The 18,114-nt window shown below is 39.4% G+C and overlaps 1 protein-coding gene across 14 annotated transcripts in view; it reads left to right on the top strand.

Moving 5' to 3' along the window:
* Window positions 1–61: 61 nt before the first annotated feature.
* The window catches only part of SUV39H2 (SUV39H2 histone lysine methyltransferase), a 52,915-nt gene continuing 34,862 nt past the window's right edge, over window positions 62–18,114 (top strand). For 2 of the 14 annotated variants that reach the window (XM_077897124.1, XM_077897123.1), the window contains exons 1-4: window positions 62–225; window positions 2,837–2,982; window positions 15,371–16,042; window positions 17,885–18,031. In XM_077897124.1, the coding sequence (XP_077753250.1) occupies window positions 195–225; window positions 2,837–2,982; window positions 15,371–16,042; window positions 17,885–18,031 (996 nt within the window). In that variant the 5' untranslated portion in view covers window positions 62–194. Of the gene's footprint in view, window positions 226–515; window positions 640–709; window positions 769–812; window positions 999–1,525; window positions 1,590–2,836; window positions 2,983–10,866; window positions 11,037–14,407; window positions 14,525–15,370; window positions 16,043–17,884; window positions 18,032–18,114 lie in introns of those variants that run through there. The other 12 variants (XM_077897135.1, XM_077897134.1, XM_077897133.1 and 9 more) reach the window with 11 other exon arrangements.

Genomic DNA, 18,114 nt, shown 5'->3' with positions numbered 1-18,114 from the left:
TGGCCGCCGCGGCCGCGGCCGGGGCCGGCCTCCAGTGACGTCAGAGCGCGTCGCGGGTTCCAGCCCCCCAGCCCGGGCCCCCAGACTCCCGCGCCGGCCGGCCGGGCGGGGGCGGGGGCGGGGGCGGGGGCGGGGCGTCGGGCCAGCTGAGCTATCCCGTGTGACCGCGCCAGTTTGAATGCAAGCTCCTTAAGATGGCGGCGGCCGGGGCCGAGGCGCGACGAGGTGAGGGCTGGAGAGGGGCTCCCCTCACTGTCCCTCGTTCTCCAGGCAAACTCCCGAGGCCCGGGAAGCGGGGCCGGGACCCGCAGGCCCGCCAGAGCGCGACACGGCGAGACGCCGCCTCCTGCCCCGCTGACACCTCGGGCCCCAGAGGCGCCCCGCGGGCGTCCCCCGTCCCCCGGCCCCTGACCCTTCTCGAGGCCCGGCCCGCCCGCTCCCCGCAGTTTCCTCCTGCGCCCCGCTCCCGCCGGGCACGGCCCTCGCGCCCTGCCCCGAGGTCGGCTGCCTCCCGCTCGGCGGAGATCCCGCGGGCTCCGTGGACCCCGTGGCCCGGCCCCCGCTGCCCGTTGGGCCCGGGGCCGCCCCGCGCCTGGCCGCCGCGGTGTGGAGGTATTCGGGCGGCCGCCGCGGCTCCCGGTAATCCCCGGAAGTGGGGGGGGGGGGCTGCGGGCGCGCGCGCGGTTTGCTCCTTTGTGGTGGTTTGGGCGGGCCGTGCCGTGTCGGGGCTGCCTTTTGGACTGGGAAGCAGGAAGTACCCGGTGGTGTGTGAGTGTGACCTCGGGGCCTGAGGGGAGGCCGGGACGGAGGCTGAAGCTCGGACGCTAAACAGACGAGCGGGCGCACTCCCCGGTTCCGACGCGCTGCGAGCGACGGTCGCGTCCCCGTCGCAGAGTAGAGCCCAGTTCGCGGGTGTTGGAAGACGTAGCCTCGGGCTTACGGTCATTTCCGTACCCCCGGGACCCCGCGTGGTATCTCTGTGGACGCCGGAGAATTAGGTGGGGGGGTGTGTGGGGGTGTGTGTCCGTCGCGCGCACTCTCGGGAAAACTGGAATTTTCAAGGCGTTCTAGAATTCAAAGGCGTTTGCTGGCACCACTCCCTAGATTAGGAACTCAATTATCCCCAAACTTACCTTCCACGAGGGCTTTGTGTGAACCTAGCGTAAGGTGGTGTTTTTTGTGGGGTTTTTTTTTTTTTTTTGCATTGGTAATGAAATGTTTAATCTTGCAAATGAAGTATTTTTCTACATTCCAGTAGATCACTGGAATGGTTACCAAAGGGTCTGCGGAATTTTGTGTTCCTTTTTTTTTTTCCCCCCCCTTTTCTTCTCAAGAAAAAACAAAAATGGCATTTCCGTCGAGGGTTGTCTTGAACGTCAAGTTACATAAACTAGATCAGAACGGTAGGGACGACAGACTTGCACACCTTGGGTCGATACCCAAGAGGAAGCTCCCTTGCACGCGATCGCCATGAGGAGGGTCACTCTACACACAACATCCTGAAGTTCTTGTTTTTGTTTTTAAGTGGAAGACACTGAAGTGGTCATCTCTGTTCTAGCGCTTTCCTATCCTCAAACCACCACTTCAGAGTAAGCAGTCTCTCAAGATTTTTTTTTGGGGGGGTGGGAGAAAATACCTTTCATTTTCTTGGTCTGGCATTATGAGTCTTTTGTGGGAAGCGGGGGTGATGGAAATCGTGCCTCAAGGTTTCTGACAATGAAGCCCCTGTGAGAGCTGGGGAGAGTGAGGGAAGGATGTGGTAAGAGCAGCTGTGTTCTCTCTTCCTTGGAAATCACCGCAAAACAAAAGGTTACCACAATTACCTGGGAGAGCTACCAAGCAAAGCTGGAGTTTACCGATAGATTTTGTTTGTTTAATTGCACTCTGCATCCACCCTCACTTTTTTTTTTTCCCCCCCACTGAACCTGAAATCCGTAGATTGAAATCTCCCTAAAGTCATGTCGCTGGGCACCCTAGCAAAGGCTGAGGCAGAGGACCCTTGATTCTCTGGAGTGCTTATTACCATAACACTAGCCATAAAACCAAGTTTATTACATATCGCTAAACACCAGTTTGTGTTAACATATTTTACGTGCCATATGGTAGCATACTGTTTCCAGAATTTTGAGAATAAAATCTTTGGCAGCACATTTAGTTAGTGGCGCCTGTAAGGTTAATTACGAGTGTGTCTGGTTTTAAGTGTGGTATGTGGATTATGTAAATTAAGTACTCTGTTTTGTAAATCTTGGCTTTAAAAACAATATAGGAAATGAGTTATGAAAATAAATTCTCCATTATTTATTATAACTCCTGGGCTTATTTATCTTTAACAATACAGTACAGCATAGGCAACATAATAAATGGAGTTAAAATTTCATGCAGGATTCCAGAATGGGAAAAGTAGGGTGTGTGTAATTGATGTATAAGTTTCTCTTAGAGCTCTACATTTTATTAAAACAGCAGTTATATTCTATGTAGGATATGATGGAAAAGGTAAAAACATTATCTTTGTTGACCTTTGCATCTATATGTAATTTTAAGAAAGCTTACAAACATGAAACTTTTCATTCAGGTGGCTCAGTAGAAATTAATTGATACTAGTTAAGCGTAGTAGGATAGAGACCCATGAGAAAATCCAAGAAGACCGATTTACCAAAATGGTTCTTTAATGCTTAATTTTTTCTTGAAGACACATAAATGGTTTCTTGTCATATGAATTTTCAGTCCTGTAAATTTGCCAGTTGAAGGGTGGGGATATAGAGGTCTTAAGTTTTTCCTTTTTTGTTTTAATTGAGTAGCTACTTCATTAGTAAAGAATTCTATTTTCTTATTGTAGCTTGGTGTGTGCCTTGCCTAGTTTCACTTGATACTCTTCAGGAATTATGTAGAAAAGAAAAACTCACATGTAAATCGATTGGAATCACCAAAAGGAATCTAAACAATTATGAGGTGGAATACTTGTGTGACTACAAGGTAGTAAAGGTAAGGCAAATATCTAGCTCCTTAAAAGAGACCTAATCAGACTTCAACTCAGTATTTCATATTTCTGTAACATTAAAAGAACCTTAAAAGTAAGCAAAGTTCTTCTTAATGTTAAAAATTCTAAGCCATAATAAATTTATATGTCCTATCATCTATATTGCCAAGTAACATTGAGAGGATTTTGAAGCATTAAATGTTCTTATATTATTTTAAGGTGCTTACATCATTCTACATCCAACTCTTGATTATCTCCATGTGGATTACCAGAGCAAATGTTTTATCTCATATTGGCTTCTCCTGTCATTCATTTTGTTCCTGTATCATATTTCCCCACTATCACCTGAAATAAACCTAGAAATTCAAACCCAGTTTTAGTGCTATTGGATCTCCTCAGGAAGCATCAACATTTGTATGTCCTGCATCATGTCAAACTCCAATATTAGTGAGGTTCAGTGGTGTAATAGAATGGCCTGGAGTTCAGAGTCATTTCTAATCTTCGATTGATACTTTGTAGCTTTCATCAAAGTCCTGTAACTTCTCTGAGCCTCACTTGATTCCTATTTCTCTTTAAAATGACAGGGTTGTTTTCCTAAGAACCTTCTTCATTCTAAACCTTATGATATATTTTTGAGTGATTCATCTTTCTGTAGCCTGCTGCCTCTCCAAACCTCTCCAAGAATTCTTTTTTGGTCATTTATTTGTCAGTTCTTCCAGACAAATGAATTAGGAATCCTCCTCCTTCATCTTCCATATCGATTCAGTCATTAAATCCAACTCTTCCTTTGAAACATCCATCATCTTTTCATATAACTGCCTTCCTCACTCAATGGGATTTTATGATCAGGCATTTCACCTGCACTCTTCAACAGCCTTCAACCACAAAACAGCCCAGTCATCTGCCATCTCAGTGTATAAACTGTGGCCTCACCAAACTAGCCAATAATATCCTATAATCACACGTATTGACACCATTGAAGCTTATTTCTAGTCTCGTTCCGTTCAGTTCTACATGAGGTTTTTATCTGTTACTTTTCCCTTTCTTGTCAGCAGTTTTTCCGACTTACTACTTTTCTGGACTTCTCACGCTATCCTTCACCTTCATATTCAGCCACAGATCTCTTTCAGTGGCAGATAGGATCTTACTTGAAGATCTTTCAACCTACCTTTACACCAGTTATGTATCTTTGCTGTTACTGTTTTTCCTTTTTCTTCCTGTCCATCCCTGGTAGGACTTTGTTTAATCTGTGGTACTTTATTTATTTATTTACTTATTTATTTTTTAGCTTTCTTTTTCCACTGACTTGTCTCAGGCAGTAAAACCTACTCACAGCTTCCCCAGTCTTTCTTTGACCTTGCCTCCCCACTCAAGCATTTCCGGTCTTCTACTTCATTCCCATTAAGTTTTTAAAACAGCTTTGTCACGATGTAATTCACATACCGTACAGTTCACTAATTTAAAGTGTACAATTCAGAGCTCTTAGCATGCTCTCAGAATTATTCTAAAGTTGACTGTGGTGATGATTGCATGTTTTCATTATGCCAGGAAGAAAGTCCTTACCACCCAGCCATCACTCCCCAAACCTCCCCAATCTCCTTCCCCCACTAGCGCTAGCTAACCACTAATCTACTCTTTGTCTCTGTAGATTGCCTATTTGGATTCATAAATAGAACCGTATAATATGTATGTGGTTCTTTGTGATTGGTTTCTTTCACTTAGCATGGTGTTTCCAAGGTTTGTCAGTGTTGCATCATTCCTTTTTATTGACAACTATTCCATTACAGGGACATTTAGCACATTTACTTAATTTATTTGTCACTTGGACATTTGGGTTTTTCTGTTTGGGGGATATTATAAATGTTATGAACGTTCATCAGAGGTTTTTGTGTGGACATGTTTGGATGTATACCTAGGAGTTGAATTGCTGAGTCATATAATTTCTCTTTGTTTAACCATTGGAGGAACTGCCAGATTTTTCCAAAGGGACATTCCCACTAGCAGTGTTACTAGTGTTTCTGTTTTTTTTTTTTACCTCCTTACCAACACATGTTGCTACCTGACTCTGATTACCGCTGTCCTAGTGGCTATGGAGTAGTACCTCCTTAAGGTTTTGATTTGCATTTCTCTGATGGCTAATGATGCTGAGCATCTTTTCATGTGCTTTTTGTGTATCTTTGGAGAACTGTTCATTCTGAGGCTTTGCCCATTTTTTAGATTGTTTTTTAATTATTGAATTGTAATAGTTCTTTATATATGCTAGATAGTCCCTCATGAGATACATTTGTATTATTTTACATTTGTAAAAATTTTCTCCTGGGGGTTGTCTCTTCATTTCTCATTAACTTTTTAACCCACTTTATTCTGATCCATGCCCCTATCAGTGACCTACTTCTATCCCCTTCTTTTTTTTTTTTTTAAGATTTTATTTATTTATTCTTTAGAGAGAGAGAGAGAGGCAGAGGCAGAGGGAGGAGCAGCAGGCTCCATGCAGGGAGCCCAATGTGGGACTCAATCCCAGGATTCCAGGATCACGCCCGGGGCTGAAGGCAGGTGCTAAACTGCTGAGCCACCCAGGCTGCCCTTCCATTCCCTTCTTAGCAATATCTGATACTGTTGGCCTCTCTCTCTTCTTTGAAATATTCTTGTCTATGAAGAGTGCCTATGTTCATACTCCGTCTCTACTCTTTATTAGTTGAGTGACTTTTAGCAAATTACTTAGCCTCTCAGTCTTCCCATTTATTCAAATATAGAATGAGGATAGTCATAGTACCCATCTCATAGGGTTATGATTAACATTAAATGCATTGATAAAGATAAATGCTTACAACAGAAACTGATCTCTGATATTGTAGAAGTGTTTTCTGACATTGTTATTCATCTCTATATCCCTTCCTTTTTCCGCTTTTCCTACCACTCTTTCTGAATCGCCTTTGTTGTCTCTTATCTGTCCTTCCTCTGAAATGTAGGTAACCTTCACAACTCTATCCTTGACCCTCTACTCATTTAAAGTGGCTCTGTAGATGACCTCTTTCCCAGTGGTTTCTACTTCTGTCTGTTTGACTCATGACTGCCAAGTCTTTGTGAGGCATTGATCTCTTTATGGATTCATTTTGAACTGAACACTACAGGTTCCCAAATTCACCATATTCAAAACTGTACCTGCTTTCCTCCCTCAAATCTGCTTCCTGGTCTGGTGTTCCCTATCTAAGCTAAACATAATACCTCCAGATACCTAACCTTATAAGTTCATACTTTTTTTTTTTTTTAAGATTTTATTTACTCATGAGAGACACGCAGAGAGAGAGAGAGAGAGAGAGAGAGGCAGAGACATAGGCAGAGGGAGAGAGAGAGAGAGAGGCAGAGACATAGGCAGAGGGAGAAGCAGGTTCCTCACAGGGAGCCTGATGTAGGACTCGATCCCTAGACGGGGATCACACCCTGAGCCAAAGGTAGACGCTCAACCACTGAGCCACCCAGGCATCCCAAGTTCATACATTTTTAATTCTTCCTTCCTACCTATCCTCTAATAGGTTGTCAGATTATATTATCTCTCTCTATTGTGTTTTCCTGTTCATTCTTGCTGTACTCTCACAGTTAGTTACCTCGGGATCTGTGCTTACATTGAAGGAGCTACCATTATTCTTATGCAGGATTCTGAGTATTGTAGTTAGGTTTTAGATAGCTTTTGCTCCTTGGTTTCCCCTTGGTCCTTCTCATCAATCCTTTTGGTTTCTTGTTTTGGAATAAGCACCCCTACTTGCGCACTTAGATCCTCAATATACCACTTGTATCCCTCCTTTCTTCTCATTTCTAGCGCAGGTTATTTAATCTATAGCCCAGTATTATTCCAACGTATCTCTATCTTTTCTCTCTCTGCCCTCTCATGTTCAGGGCAGGATAGAGATCTGTGTCCTTTTCTCGTGTGTACCCCTCCACTTAGCTCATAAGAGACTGTTGCAATACCATATTCTTCAAAGCCATGATAGAAGTTTCTAAAACACACTTCTGGTTGCATTAGGGCCTTGCTCTAGACCTCTCAATGGCTTGTCTACCAATCTAAGCTGAGATCCTTTGTGCTGAGGTTCTTTATTATCTGGGAACCAACTACCTTCCCAGCTTTATCACTGGTCACATATCCTATTTTTTATGCACACGGAAATACTTGTAAATTCTTTCATTTAGCTAAGATTTAATGAGCACCTGCTATGAGCTGGGCAGTCTTCTAAGCATTGAGAACATAGTTTAAATACAGATAAAGCTTATATTCTAATTCCTTAAACATATTATGCACCTCTGTGCCCTTTTGCTGTTCTCATCCAGTTCCTTCTTTGGAATACTGTTGTTTCCCTTCTCTCCTTGACAGAATTCTCTTTGGTCTGGAAAGTTAGCTGAAAGGCTACCACTATTTTTGAGCCTTCTTCCCCTCCCCCATGTCCCTAAAATTAATTTATAGTCAGGACTTAAAAAGCACTGTTTTTGTTGTTATTCTAGAACTTTGACATCTTTTATAGCTTGGTTTCATACCTCCTCTGCTAAATTGTCAGCCATTTAGGGCCAGACTATGTATTACTGTAGTCTCTATCTAGTACATAATGGGTATTTAGTTAGTGGTTAATTAATTTAATTGGCTTTTGCATCAGTGATTTTTTCTAATCCTCACACAGTCACCAGTAGACTAGACCTTTTTAGCTTCATACTTAGGGTACAGCAGCAATCTGTTGACTAATAGCTCCCGTGTCATGTTTCTCTAGTCTCAGTGAACATATGAGTTTCTTCTGTGTGTCAGGTATTGTGTTATGCTCTGGGAAAAATAAAGATTAATCAGCCTGCTGGAAAGATTGACAGATAAACCATTCATTGTATAGTATAATAAGTGCACTGGCAGACTTGATTATATATCTGTGGGAGGTGCACTGGGCCAAGTCGCAGAAAGCTGCTCAGAGGAGGGGAGGTCCCACTGAGGCCTGAAAAAGACAGGTACACTGTAACTCATGGTTTTAAGAGAATGGAGTGCTAGAATATGGGAGTGGGAAAGAATGAGAGAGGAATGAAGAAACTTCCACATCATTCTACAGCAAACGGGGATCATTTAAAAGGTTTCAGAAAATGATACAATCAGATATTTAGTTCAGAATTTTCTTTCTGCAGTGAGGAAGGTGGATTGACGGGGAGGGGAGTGATACACAATTTAAACATTCTGAAAGACTGTTGCAGTAATCTGGGCAAGAAATGATAGTGCTTAAACTAAAGTAGCAAAGGAGGTGAAAAGAAATAGGTGATTTTTTTTTAATTATCATGGTTATTAAATGTACAAGTGTATGGTTTAGTGGTTGGGATTGGGGAGGGATCCAGCAGTGAGGGATCCACATCTTTGAAAACATGGGTTTCTGACTTGCAGCAGTAAAGATAATACTGCTCCCCAGGATCCAGCAATATAGGAGGATTAGGATAGGAGGACCAGGTTGGGTTTGCAGAAGGTTGAGAACATTTAACTGTAAGATGACCAGGAGACAGTTGAAAACTGGAAACACAGAAAATATAGCAATTAAAGTTCTGGGAGTGAATACGGTCACCCCTTAATGAACTCAGCAGCTTTTATTGCCATCTCCCATCTCTAGGATTATATCCTAAACACTAGGGATCTCAGCATTGAATGACACAGAGGTCATTTTATCCACTGATACATAGAGTGGATCCTTCAGTGAGGGTAGAAAACCTTACAGTTTAGGTAAGGACTAATGTAACAGAACGATGTAACTTCTGGAGAAACTAGGCAGCCGTTTGTGAGAAATGGTGTTTAAACTCAGTCCTAAAGGATGGGAAGAGAAGTAGGGAAGGGTCCTGAGGCAGAAGAGAGCCTGACTTCTTCAAAGAATAGAAAATGTGAGTGGAACATAGCAAGAGGGATTGAAAGGAGACTAGAAGGATGTAGAGGACCAGAAAGTACAGTTCCCTACAGTACAGGAAAAGAATTTGGACTTTATCTTAAGGGCAGTAGGGAAACACCTAGTAGTTTTGAGCAGAGGAGTGACATAATGAGGTGAATGTCTTGAAGATGGTATTCTGGCTATTGTGCCATGAATGGTTCGAAAGTGATAAAGGTTATTGCAGTAATTCAAGCAAAAGAAATGTAAGAAGAGAACAAGGACTGATGAGTGGTATGGGAAATGGGGTAGGGAGTTCTCACGCGAAGAACTATCAAAGAAACAGACAAACTGGCCAAAGGTGGGATGAAACCCTGGAAAAATGAGTCATGAAGCCTGAGGGAGAAATAATGTCAGCAAAATAAAGAAGAGGCCAATAGATCAGAGAAGAACCAGAAAGGACCCATTGGATTGAACAATGGAAGGGTCATTGATGCAGTGTCTGTGCATGGGTAGAAGAAGCCAAAGTAGAATAAATTGAACAAATTAGAAGTGAGAAGGTAGAGTCAAGTAGTGTGGACAATGCTTTGAAGAATTCTATGTTTGAAGAAAGGGAGAAATGGCTATGTAGGTTTAAAAGGCGTTTATAATTTTATACTTTATTAACAAATCTGAATAGGTAGTATATGCCTGTTATTTTAAAAATTGAAGGTTAGAAAAGTTGAATGTTCTTATACTGAAAAGAAATCTTACCCCACCCCCGCAATGACCTTAGTCTCCCATCTCTCAACTTTTAGTAATTTATCATATCTTTTTGAAATTCCTTACATAGTCCAGCATTTATATCTCAAAGAAGGTTTGGTCTGATTTTGTGTTTAAAAAAATGAAGGACGTTTAAATGCTAGTGAGAACAAATAGGGAGAACCTGAGAGATAGGAGAGGTGGGACAATTGATGGAGGAAGTACATCTCTTGTATCTGCTCCACTTTTTCTCTAGTTATATGTTCACGGAAGGGTAAAAATTAAGGGAGCTTCTTTTTTTCTCTCTGTATTAGGAACAGAGGTCTAGTGCTACTGAAAACAATGGGGGAGGTAGCGGGATAGTGCCCTTGAACAAAGTGGGAGAGTTCTGAAACAGCCAGCGTGGGAAGTGGAACAAATGCTCACTGGAAGAACAACAAGACTCTTACTGTCCTGAGTTCACGTTCGGGTCCATTTGAACAAACTGTAATAGTGTCAGTGCTGTAGGATTCTTCTGCACCACGTTCTTGTCATGTTGAACTTTCATACAGGAAAACTTGTGACAAAACTGAAAAGAACCAGAACCCCCCATGCACATGGTAAGGCTTCTCCCTTAGTAAGCAAATATTAAGAAAGAAATCTTACCACAGTTTGGCTTCATAAAGTTTCCAGGTAGTTCTGTGTCTCTAGAACTGCCACTGCAGTGCATGGCACATCTGATAGAATCATCCACATCAAACAGTAGATTACTATTCCTAAAAGACTGATTGCACTTAGAATGATTTGTTAAGAACTGGGGTAACATGGAAATCACTTGACTAAAATCTGTATTTTAGAGATGAAGGAAACAGAACTCCAAGAAAGGGCTTTTCCAGGGTCATGTTGCTCAGTTGTGTCTATCTTGGACCACTAGCCCAGGTCTGAGAATTGCTACTTGGTCAGTTACTGGCCTGAAAATCCAGTGACCTTCCACAGACACTAGTGTTTTCATAATTAAATGCAGGCTGTTTTACCACCAGTACTAAATATGTTTTTAAAACTTGGAGGAAAAATTAACTATATATATTTCTTTAAGTTTTTGTGCTTGCTACCACTTAGTGGCTGTAGACAGCAGATGACAGAACAAATATTGAAAAAAACATGAATTACTATCCAGATTAAATTTAACAGCTTGTGTTTCTTTTAAAGATCCATAAAGTTACTATTATTTGTGATTTTTTTTTTTTTTTTTTTTTTTATTGCATGCATGTTGATAGTCCTATTTTTTGTTTTGGCATTCAGAAACATGTAGTCAAAGCCAAAGATAAAGTAGCCCATTGTGCTTGGTTTGGGGGCTATGAAGAATAAGATTTCATCCCCCTCGGTCTCTGGTTAAGTTTGGAAGTGGGAACACAAGGGGTTGGCAGTGATCAGCTCTCCTTGGATAAGAGAAGCAAGAAAGACTTCACAGGGTAGGTGACATTTGAGCTGACTTATAAAGATGAGTAGCTTTTTTTTCACAAATAAAAGATGAGACCAAAATAAGTTCATTATGGAAATGGAAGAGGTCATTGTAATTAGAACTTTGTGAACAAAGCAGAAAGGAGTGAAAAGGCCTGGCATGTTCAAGTACTAGCAGCCACAGTTCAGTATTGCTAGAGGGTGGTGTATGAATGGGGCCATAATGGAAGACTGTGCCAGAGAGGCATCAGGGACCCAATCAAGAATGATCTTTTTATTATTTTTTAAAGCTTTTATGTATTTATTCATGAGAGACACAGAAAGAGAGGCCAGACACAGGCAGAGGGAGGAGAAGCAGGCTCCATGCAAGGAGTCCGATGTGAGACGAGTCCATCCTGAGAATCCGGGATTAGGCCCTGAGCCAAAGGCAGACGCTCAACCACTGAGCCACCCAGGCGTCCCAAGAATGATCTTTTTATAATAGGAAGTTTGAACTTCATTCTTTAGGTTATGGGGGAGCCATTAAAATTTTTAAGCAAGAAAGTAATAGAATGATTGGTATTGTGGATTTCTTATTTTTATAAGAAAACTTTAGTAAAGATAAAGTGGGGTATTGTCAGACTAGAGGCAGGGAAACCAGTTAGGAGGTTAATGTAATAATCCCAGGAAGAATTGAAGGCCTGAAGTAACTAGGGCTATGGTAATAGAGATGGACAGGAACAAGTATCTGAAGAAACCTGATGGGTTGAGAAGAATCTAGATTGAGCTCCTAGTTTGTGACTCTGTGACTGGGTAGATGGTAAGATTACCATGGGAAACAAAAATCCATCTAGGAAGTTCCATGGAGATAGGTGGATTTAAGAACCTATTGGACATCCAGTAAGCTATTGGATATATGGGGTGGGGCATTGAAGTTATATAGGGATGAAGTTTTGGAAGTCATTAGCATATGTTAACACCACTAGAGTGATAAGATTGCCCAGAGAGCAAGAATTAACTTCTGGAATCCAAACAGTCTCCATTATCCAAAACACGACATATGTGACTTTTGTTAGGGGAAGGTCCATAGTTTTCTTTAGATTCTCAAAAGGGATAAACATTTGTTGTGAAAAGGGGCAAGAACAGAGCCCCGAGTATCTGCATTAAGTGATGGGCAGCGATATAGTATAAGTAGTCTCACCAAAGAAGGCAGAAAAGGAACAATAGTGAAGAGAAAAAGGTGGTATCAAAGCCTAAGTGAAGTAGCAGGAGGACTGAAGAAGAGTCGTTGGCTTGGCAATTAGAAGACTGGTAAATTGTTCCTAATGAACAAGGTGGAATTAAATGTATGTGTATGTAATGAAGCTTCCTGCAGAAACACCATGGTTTCTGAGAATTGTAAGAACCATTGGCCTACAAAAAAGTTCAAATGCCTCTGTTGAGTGTTCAAAGCTGAAATTTGCTCTTGCCTTGCCATTACAGTTGAATTTCTTGCTTCAATATTCTGAACTTTAAAGCTAGCCAGATCCATCTCTTCACTGTTTTCTGGATACTTCATACAAATCTTAGCTCCAAGCTTTTGCTGGTGTTTTTCATCCTGCCTGCCCTGTTTGTTCCCTCCCAACAAACCCTATCGGCTTCTCACAGTTTAGTTTGTTCTGCTTTCTCTGTACTCCTTTCTGACTATATTAATTTCCCTCTTTATATTCTAGGTATTTATTGTCTTGTTTTGCCATTTAAAATTGTACCGCTTTGCATTGCTGCTTACTGTACATATTATTGCCTCTTTTCCCAGTGAGATTTTTTTTAACTCCTAAAGGTTAGCCCTACCTTATATCTCTTCACACCCCCTAGTGGCTGAACTTACATGTACTTATTTTAAATACTAAAATATTTGAATGAATTTTAACCTAAGCCATGCATAGTGGGGGAAAATGTCTTTAAGAAAAAAATCTTATGATGCATTCTAAATTATACAGGAGTGATTGATGGATTATTTTTACAATCATACTCCATTTCTATGGGTAATCAAGAGTTGATTGCATATCAGAAGATACTGACATCTATGAGGCTTAGGAACTTTTGGGCTTTTATTTGAGATTTTTAACATAATGAATTAACTAAGTCTGTTAAGCCAAACTAATTTTTCTGTGTAAAATTATCAACTTTTCAAAATGGGAATAGTTTTGGATTTAAAAGTAAAATACATTTACTAAAATAAGTCTATCAAGTAGAGATATTACTAGTATTTCTATACTATCTTGCCAAAGGCACTCATGTTTTATAAACATCTTTACTAGCCATAAATTAAGTAGATACCAATGGGATTAACATACAAAATTTAGTCACTAATAATGCAGCTGGCTCATAATTAAACAATACATACTACTTTGGAAGCTGACTTCAGAGGCCTGGTGTTACTAGTTCTGCTGAATGATAATTTAGCTTAATCATTTGATTTGAAGCCAGTGTTATTGTTTCTTTCATTATTTGCTGACAACTTTTGGCATAATCCAGGGTTATGATAGGAAAAACTGTTGTAGACAAAAAAGAGGACTAGAGTTGAATTGCTTTATTCCCAAGTCAGAAAAATTAAAAACTTCCTTAGCTAAGAAGTAGAATAGATATGTTAGATACTGCCACTTGGATCACATTATTGTTGAGCCAGATATCTACTAATGTAAATCCTAAATTGTAGTAACCGGACAGGAGGAAGAAATCTGTGTTACTTTAGTCAGCCAGTTTAACACTTAAATATGTGACTAAGCTTTTCCTTTTTTTCCACTGAAATCACAATATGTATTTCCACAAAAGTACAATTTTTGTGCATATCTTCACACCTTAATTTAACCATATTTTTTAATAGGTAATGCATATTTTGACTGTTTTTGATAAAGAATAGTTCTTTTAATTCACAAGCAGTATTGCTTATTGAGTAGACTATACTGAAACATTGAGATTCATCGGTGGAGAGAAAATAAAACTTACTGGCTAAGTGACTTCAGCAAAGCTGCCTCAGGGTACCTCCCCCTAATTTGTGCCTCAGCAACATTTCTCAAGTCTTCCAGGTTATTTGGCATTAATAAATTATGAATAGTAGAACAAGTGTGATGCTCATCCTTACTTTATAATAAAAACTTTGTTAAAAATTTTAGGGAAAAGCAAATGTATCCCAGTTAAGGTTTTAATCTATATCTGATTTAAAATAACTAAAAACTGTAGAATACAGTTTAATCACTTTTATATTTTAGAATGTGGATATATGTTATTCCAGACGACAAAGAAAAAATTGAAGGGCTTTAGAATTTTTTTATTTTATTACACACTTGACTACATTTTTAAAGAGAAACTTACTTAACATGGAATTCCCTGATTTTAAGGGAGGAGAACCTCAGTGACTCACTGGGGTAGGAAGGCAAAATTCTAGTTACCATGGTGGCCACAACAGCAGTCAGAGGGATAAATCAAAATGTTTGCTCTTTGGTAGCTGCTACCTAATCCATTCATGCGTGAGTCTAAAGTAAGAATTCTCTGGAATAGTTATGTCCAATAGAAACAATATAAGCTACATATATGTAATTTTAAATTTTCTAGTAATCACATTAAACAAGTGAAATGAAACCAGTGAGATTGCTTTCAGTAATATTTTTAATCAGGGGCACCTGGCTGGCTCAGTCGGTAGAGTATGTGACTCTTAATCTTGGGATTGTGAGTTTGAGCCCCACATTGCTCATAGAGATGATTTTAAATTAAAAAAAAAAAAAAGATATTTCACCCAATAAAAGCAAAATATTTCAGTAATCAGTATTTTTCAAATGTTGAATATGTTATTTTTTTGTTTATTGTTTGAACTCAATGTATATTGTACTTAAAGCACATCTCAATTTCGACTAGCCAGATTTAAGGTGCTCAGTAGCTACATGGCAGCTAGGAATGTTTGTATTGAACATTGTGTTTCTAGAACATCTAAGGGCTGTGTGCCCCATGATATAGAGAAGTAGAACTTGCCTTATATCCAATGTAAAATATTAAAATTCCCTACTTAGAGGATGCCTACATCTGTGCTGGTCATGTCAAGTACTAACGTAGGTCATAAATTGTTAGTTTTGAGACTACCTGTTTCCATGATCAAGATAAATACCATTGAATTTCAGTACTCTTATCTCCGAGGTGCAATTCTTTACCTGTGTTCAAACATACTAAACTAAATTCTGTACATATTTTATGTAGTATAAAGAAAACCTCTGACTCAGTGTATTCTGAACTTTATTAAGGAGAATGATAATGGCTACCTTACCCTTCAAGATATTATTTTAAGTAATTAGGACTGTCATAATCTGATTGCAATTTTCTTTTATATTTTAAGGATATGGAATATTATCTTGTAAAATGGAAAGGATGGCCAGATTCTACAAATACTTGGGAACCTTTGCAAAATCTCAAGTGCCCATTACTACTTCAGCAGTTCTCTAATGACAAGCATAATTATTTATCTCAGGTAAAGAAAGGCAAAGCAATATCTCTAAAAGACAATAACAAAGCTCTGAAACCTGCCATTGCTGAATACATTGTAAAGAAGGCTAAACAGAGGATAGCTCTGCAGAGATGGCAAGATGAACTCAACAGAAGAAAGAATCATAAAGGAATGATTTTTGTTGAAAATACTGTTGACTTAGAGGGCCCACCTTCAGACTTCTACTATATTAATGAATACAAACCAGCTCCTGGAATCAGCTTAGTCAATGAAGCTACCTTTGGTTGTTCATGTACAGATTGCTTCTTTGAGAAATGTTGTCCTGCTGAAGCTGGAGTTCTTTTGGCTTATAATAAAAACCAGCAAATTAAAATCCCACCTGGTACCCCCATTTATGAATGCAACTCGAGGTGTCAATGTGGACCCGATTGTCCCAATAGGATTGTACAAAAAGGCACCCAGTATTCACTTTGCATCTTTCGAACTAGTAATGGCTGTGGCTGGGGTGTAAAAACCCTTGTGAAGATTAAAAGAATGAGTTTTGTCATGGAATATGTTGGAGAGGTATGTTCAACTTAAATAATGGGTGTGGGAGGTTTATGCTTTTTTTTTTTTACCTTAGTAACAAATATTGGTACAATTTTATATTACTATTTGCAAGTGTGTAAAAATCTCGGGTTTGAGAGAAGGGTTCACTGGCATAATTAGAAATACAGACTTGTATATGAACAAAAATAGATATAATGACAAACAGTCCTCTTTCAAAAGCACCCATTCCAAAAAAAAAACAAAACCAAAAAACCCACACATAGTCATTGAAATTGTAAAATATGGCAACTATTTTACACAAAAGTCCTAAGAAAAAAATCAGATCTACACACATGCTAACTTTAGAAACGTTTAGATTATAATCCATCCATTTGACTAAATATGGTTAAGTGTAGTTGGCCAAATTCAGTATTGTATCAACATGAGAGATACTGTAGACAAATGTTTTCCGTACAAATGTAAAATATACCTAAGAGCATTTATTGCATCCACAAGAAAATCCAAATTCTTTGTAGCTCAGAGACTATTCTCTAAATTACCAAAGACTGAGCTAATTTATTTTTATACATATAATTTGAATATATGAAAAAGTAGTATTTAGCATGTACCACATACTATTCTAAGTACCTTTTGTTTTAACTCATTAATCGTCTCAATAACTCTGGGGTAGTAGTATTATCTCCATTACTATAGATGAGGAAACAGGCATAGAGAATTTAACTTGAGCAAGGTCACGTTGAAGTGAAGAGGAGCCAGGATTCAAAACCAAGGCTCCAAAATGAGTGCACCTTTCCCCTATGCTACACTTCCTCAAACTGAGTGAAGGATTACGCTGACTGGAAAATAAAAGCGTGACTGTGTATCTCAGTTTGTCACATATGACATTTTAAAGTTATGTGGAATTAGGTCACATATAATTATCTGTATTCATCTAGAATTCTGAGATTGGAAGTATTTCAAGCCTTCAGTATTGAGACAAGGGCAGATTATTGTAAATCTCTATTAGGGATACTAGATCTTGTATAATCAGATTTGTAAATCTGGTTGACACCGACAATCACTTTAGATGTTTTTGGTTTAACTCAGGCATCTGGTAAAGCTATGTTCTTAGAACAGAACTGTACACGAGAGTTTTGAGCTACAGAATTACATGAAAAGAGCCTACTTTACGAAACTAAACTTCCCATACAGTTGGCTGCAAATTCTGTATTTGTAACAAATTTCCATTTATAACTGCACAGATTAATTACAGGAAAAATAAGGTTTTTAAGACTATCTTTACTTGTAAATTTATCCCTTTATATTCCATTATATCCTACAGAAAGCTATACTTGGGTAGCTTTTTGAACATCTGAATAAATAAGAATGAAAGTAATACTGTCTTAATTTGTTAATTGTGGGTTGTCCCAATGCCTGTCTAAACAGCCTTGATTCTTTTGCAGTCATTTCTGCCCTTAGTTTGCCACATCTTTCCATTCAGCTCTTGTAGAGAGCTCTTGTAGCTCTTGTGTAAATATGTTTTATTTTTTTTAACATTTTTTTTATTCATTTGAAAGCAAGAGAGAGAGAGAGCGCGCACAAGCAGGAAGAGAGACAGAGGGAGAAGCAGACTCCCAACTGAGCTGGGACCCCAACATGGGGCTCTATCCCAGGATCTAGAGATCATGACTTGAGCCAAAGGTGGATGCCCAACCATCTGAACCACCCAGGCATCCCTGAATATTTGTTTTAAAGACACCTCAATTTCTTACTTTCTAAACCTTTGTTGTTAAGGCATTAATAAATTAATAATAGATTTATGGGTGAGTGTTCAATTCAACAATAGCTATATAATATACTATAGTTTCTTCTTTTTAGGTAATCACAAGCGAAGAAGCTGAAAGACGGGGACAATTATATGACAACAAGGGAATCACATATCTCTTTGATCTGGATTATGAATCTGATGAATTCACAGTGGATGCAGCCCGATATGGAAATGTCTCTCATTTTGTTAATCACAGTGTAAGTGATACTTAAAGAATAGACAGGACTAATCAACTTAGTACTGTTTTTAACGATTTGTCCATAGTTGAGGAGTATTTAAG

Source organism: Canis aureus, chromosome 5, assembly GCF_053574225.1.
Source record: "Canis aureus isolate CA01 chromosome 5, VMU_Caureus_v.1.0, whole genome shotgun sequence".
NCBI classification, from domain to species: Eukaryota; Metazoa; Chordata; class Mammalia; order Carnivora; family Canidae; genus Canis; species Canis aureus.
This window is presented reverse-complemented; position numbering and strand designations above follow the sequence as displayed.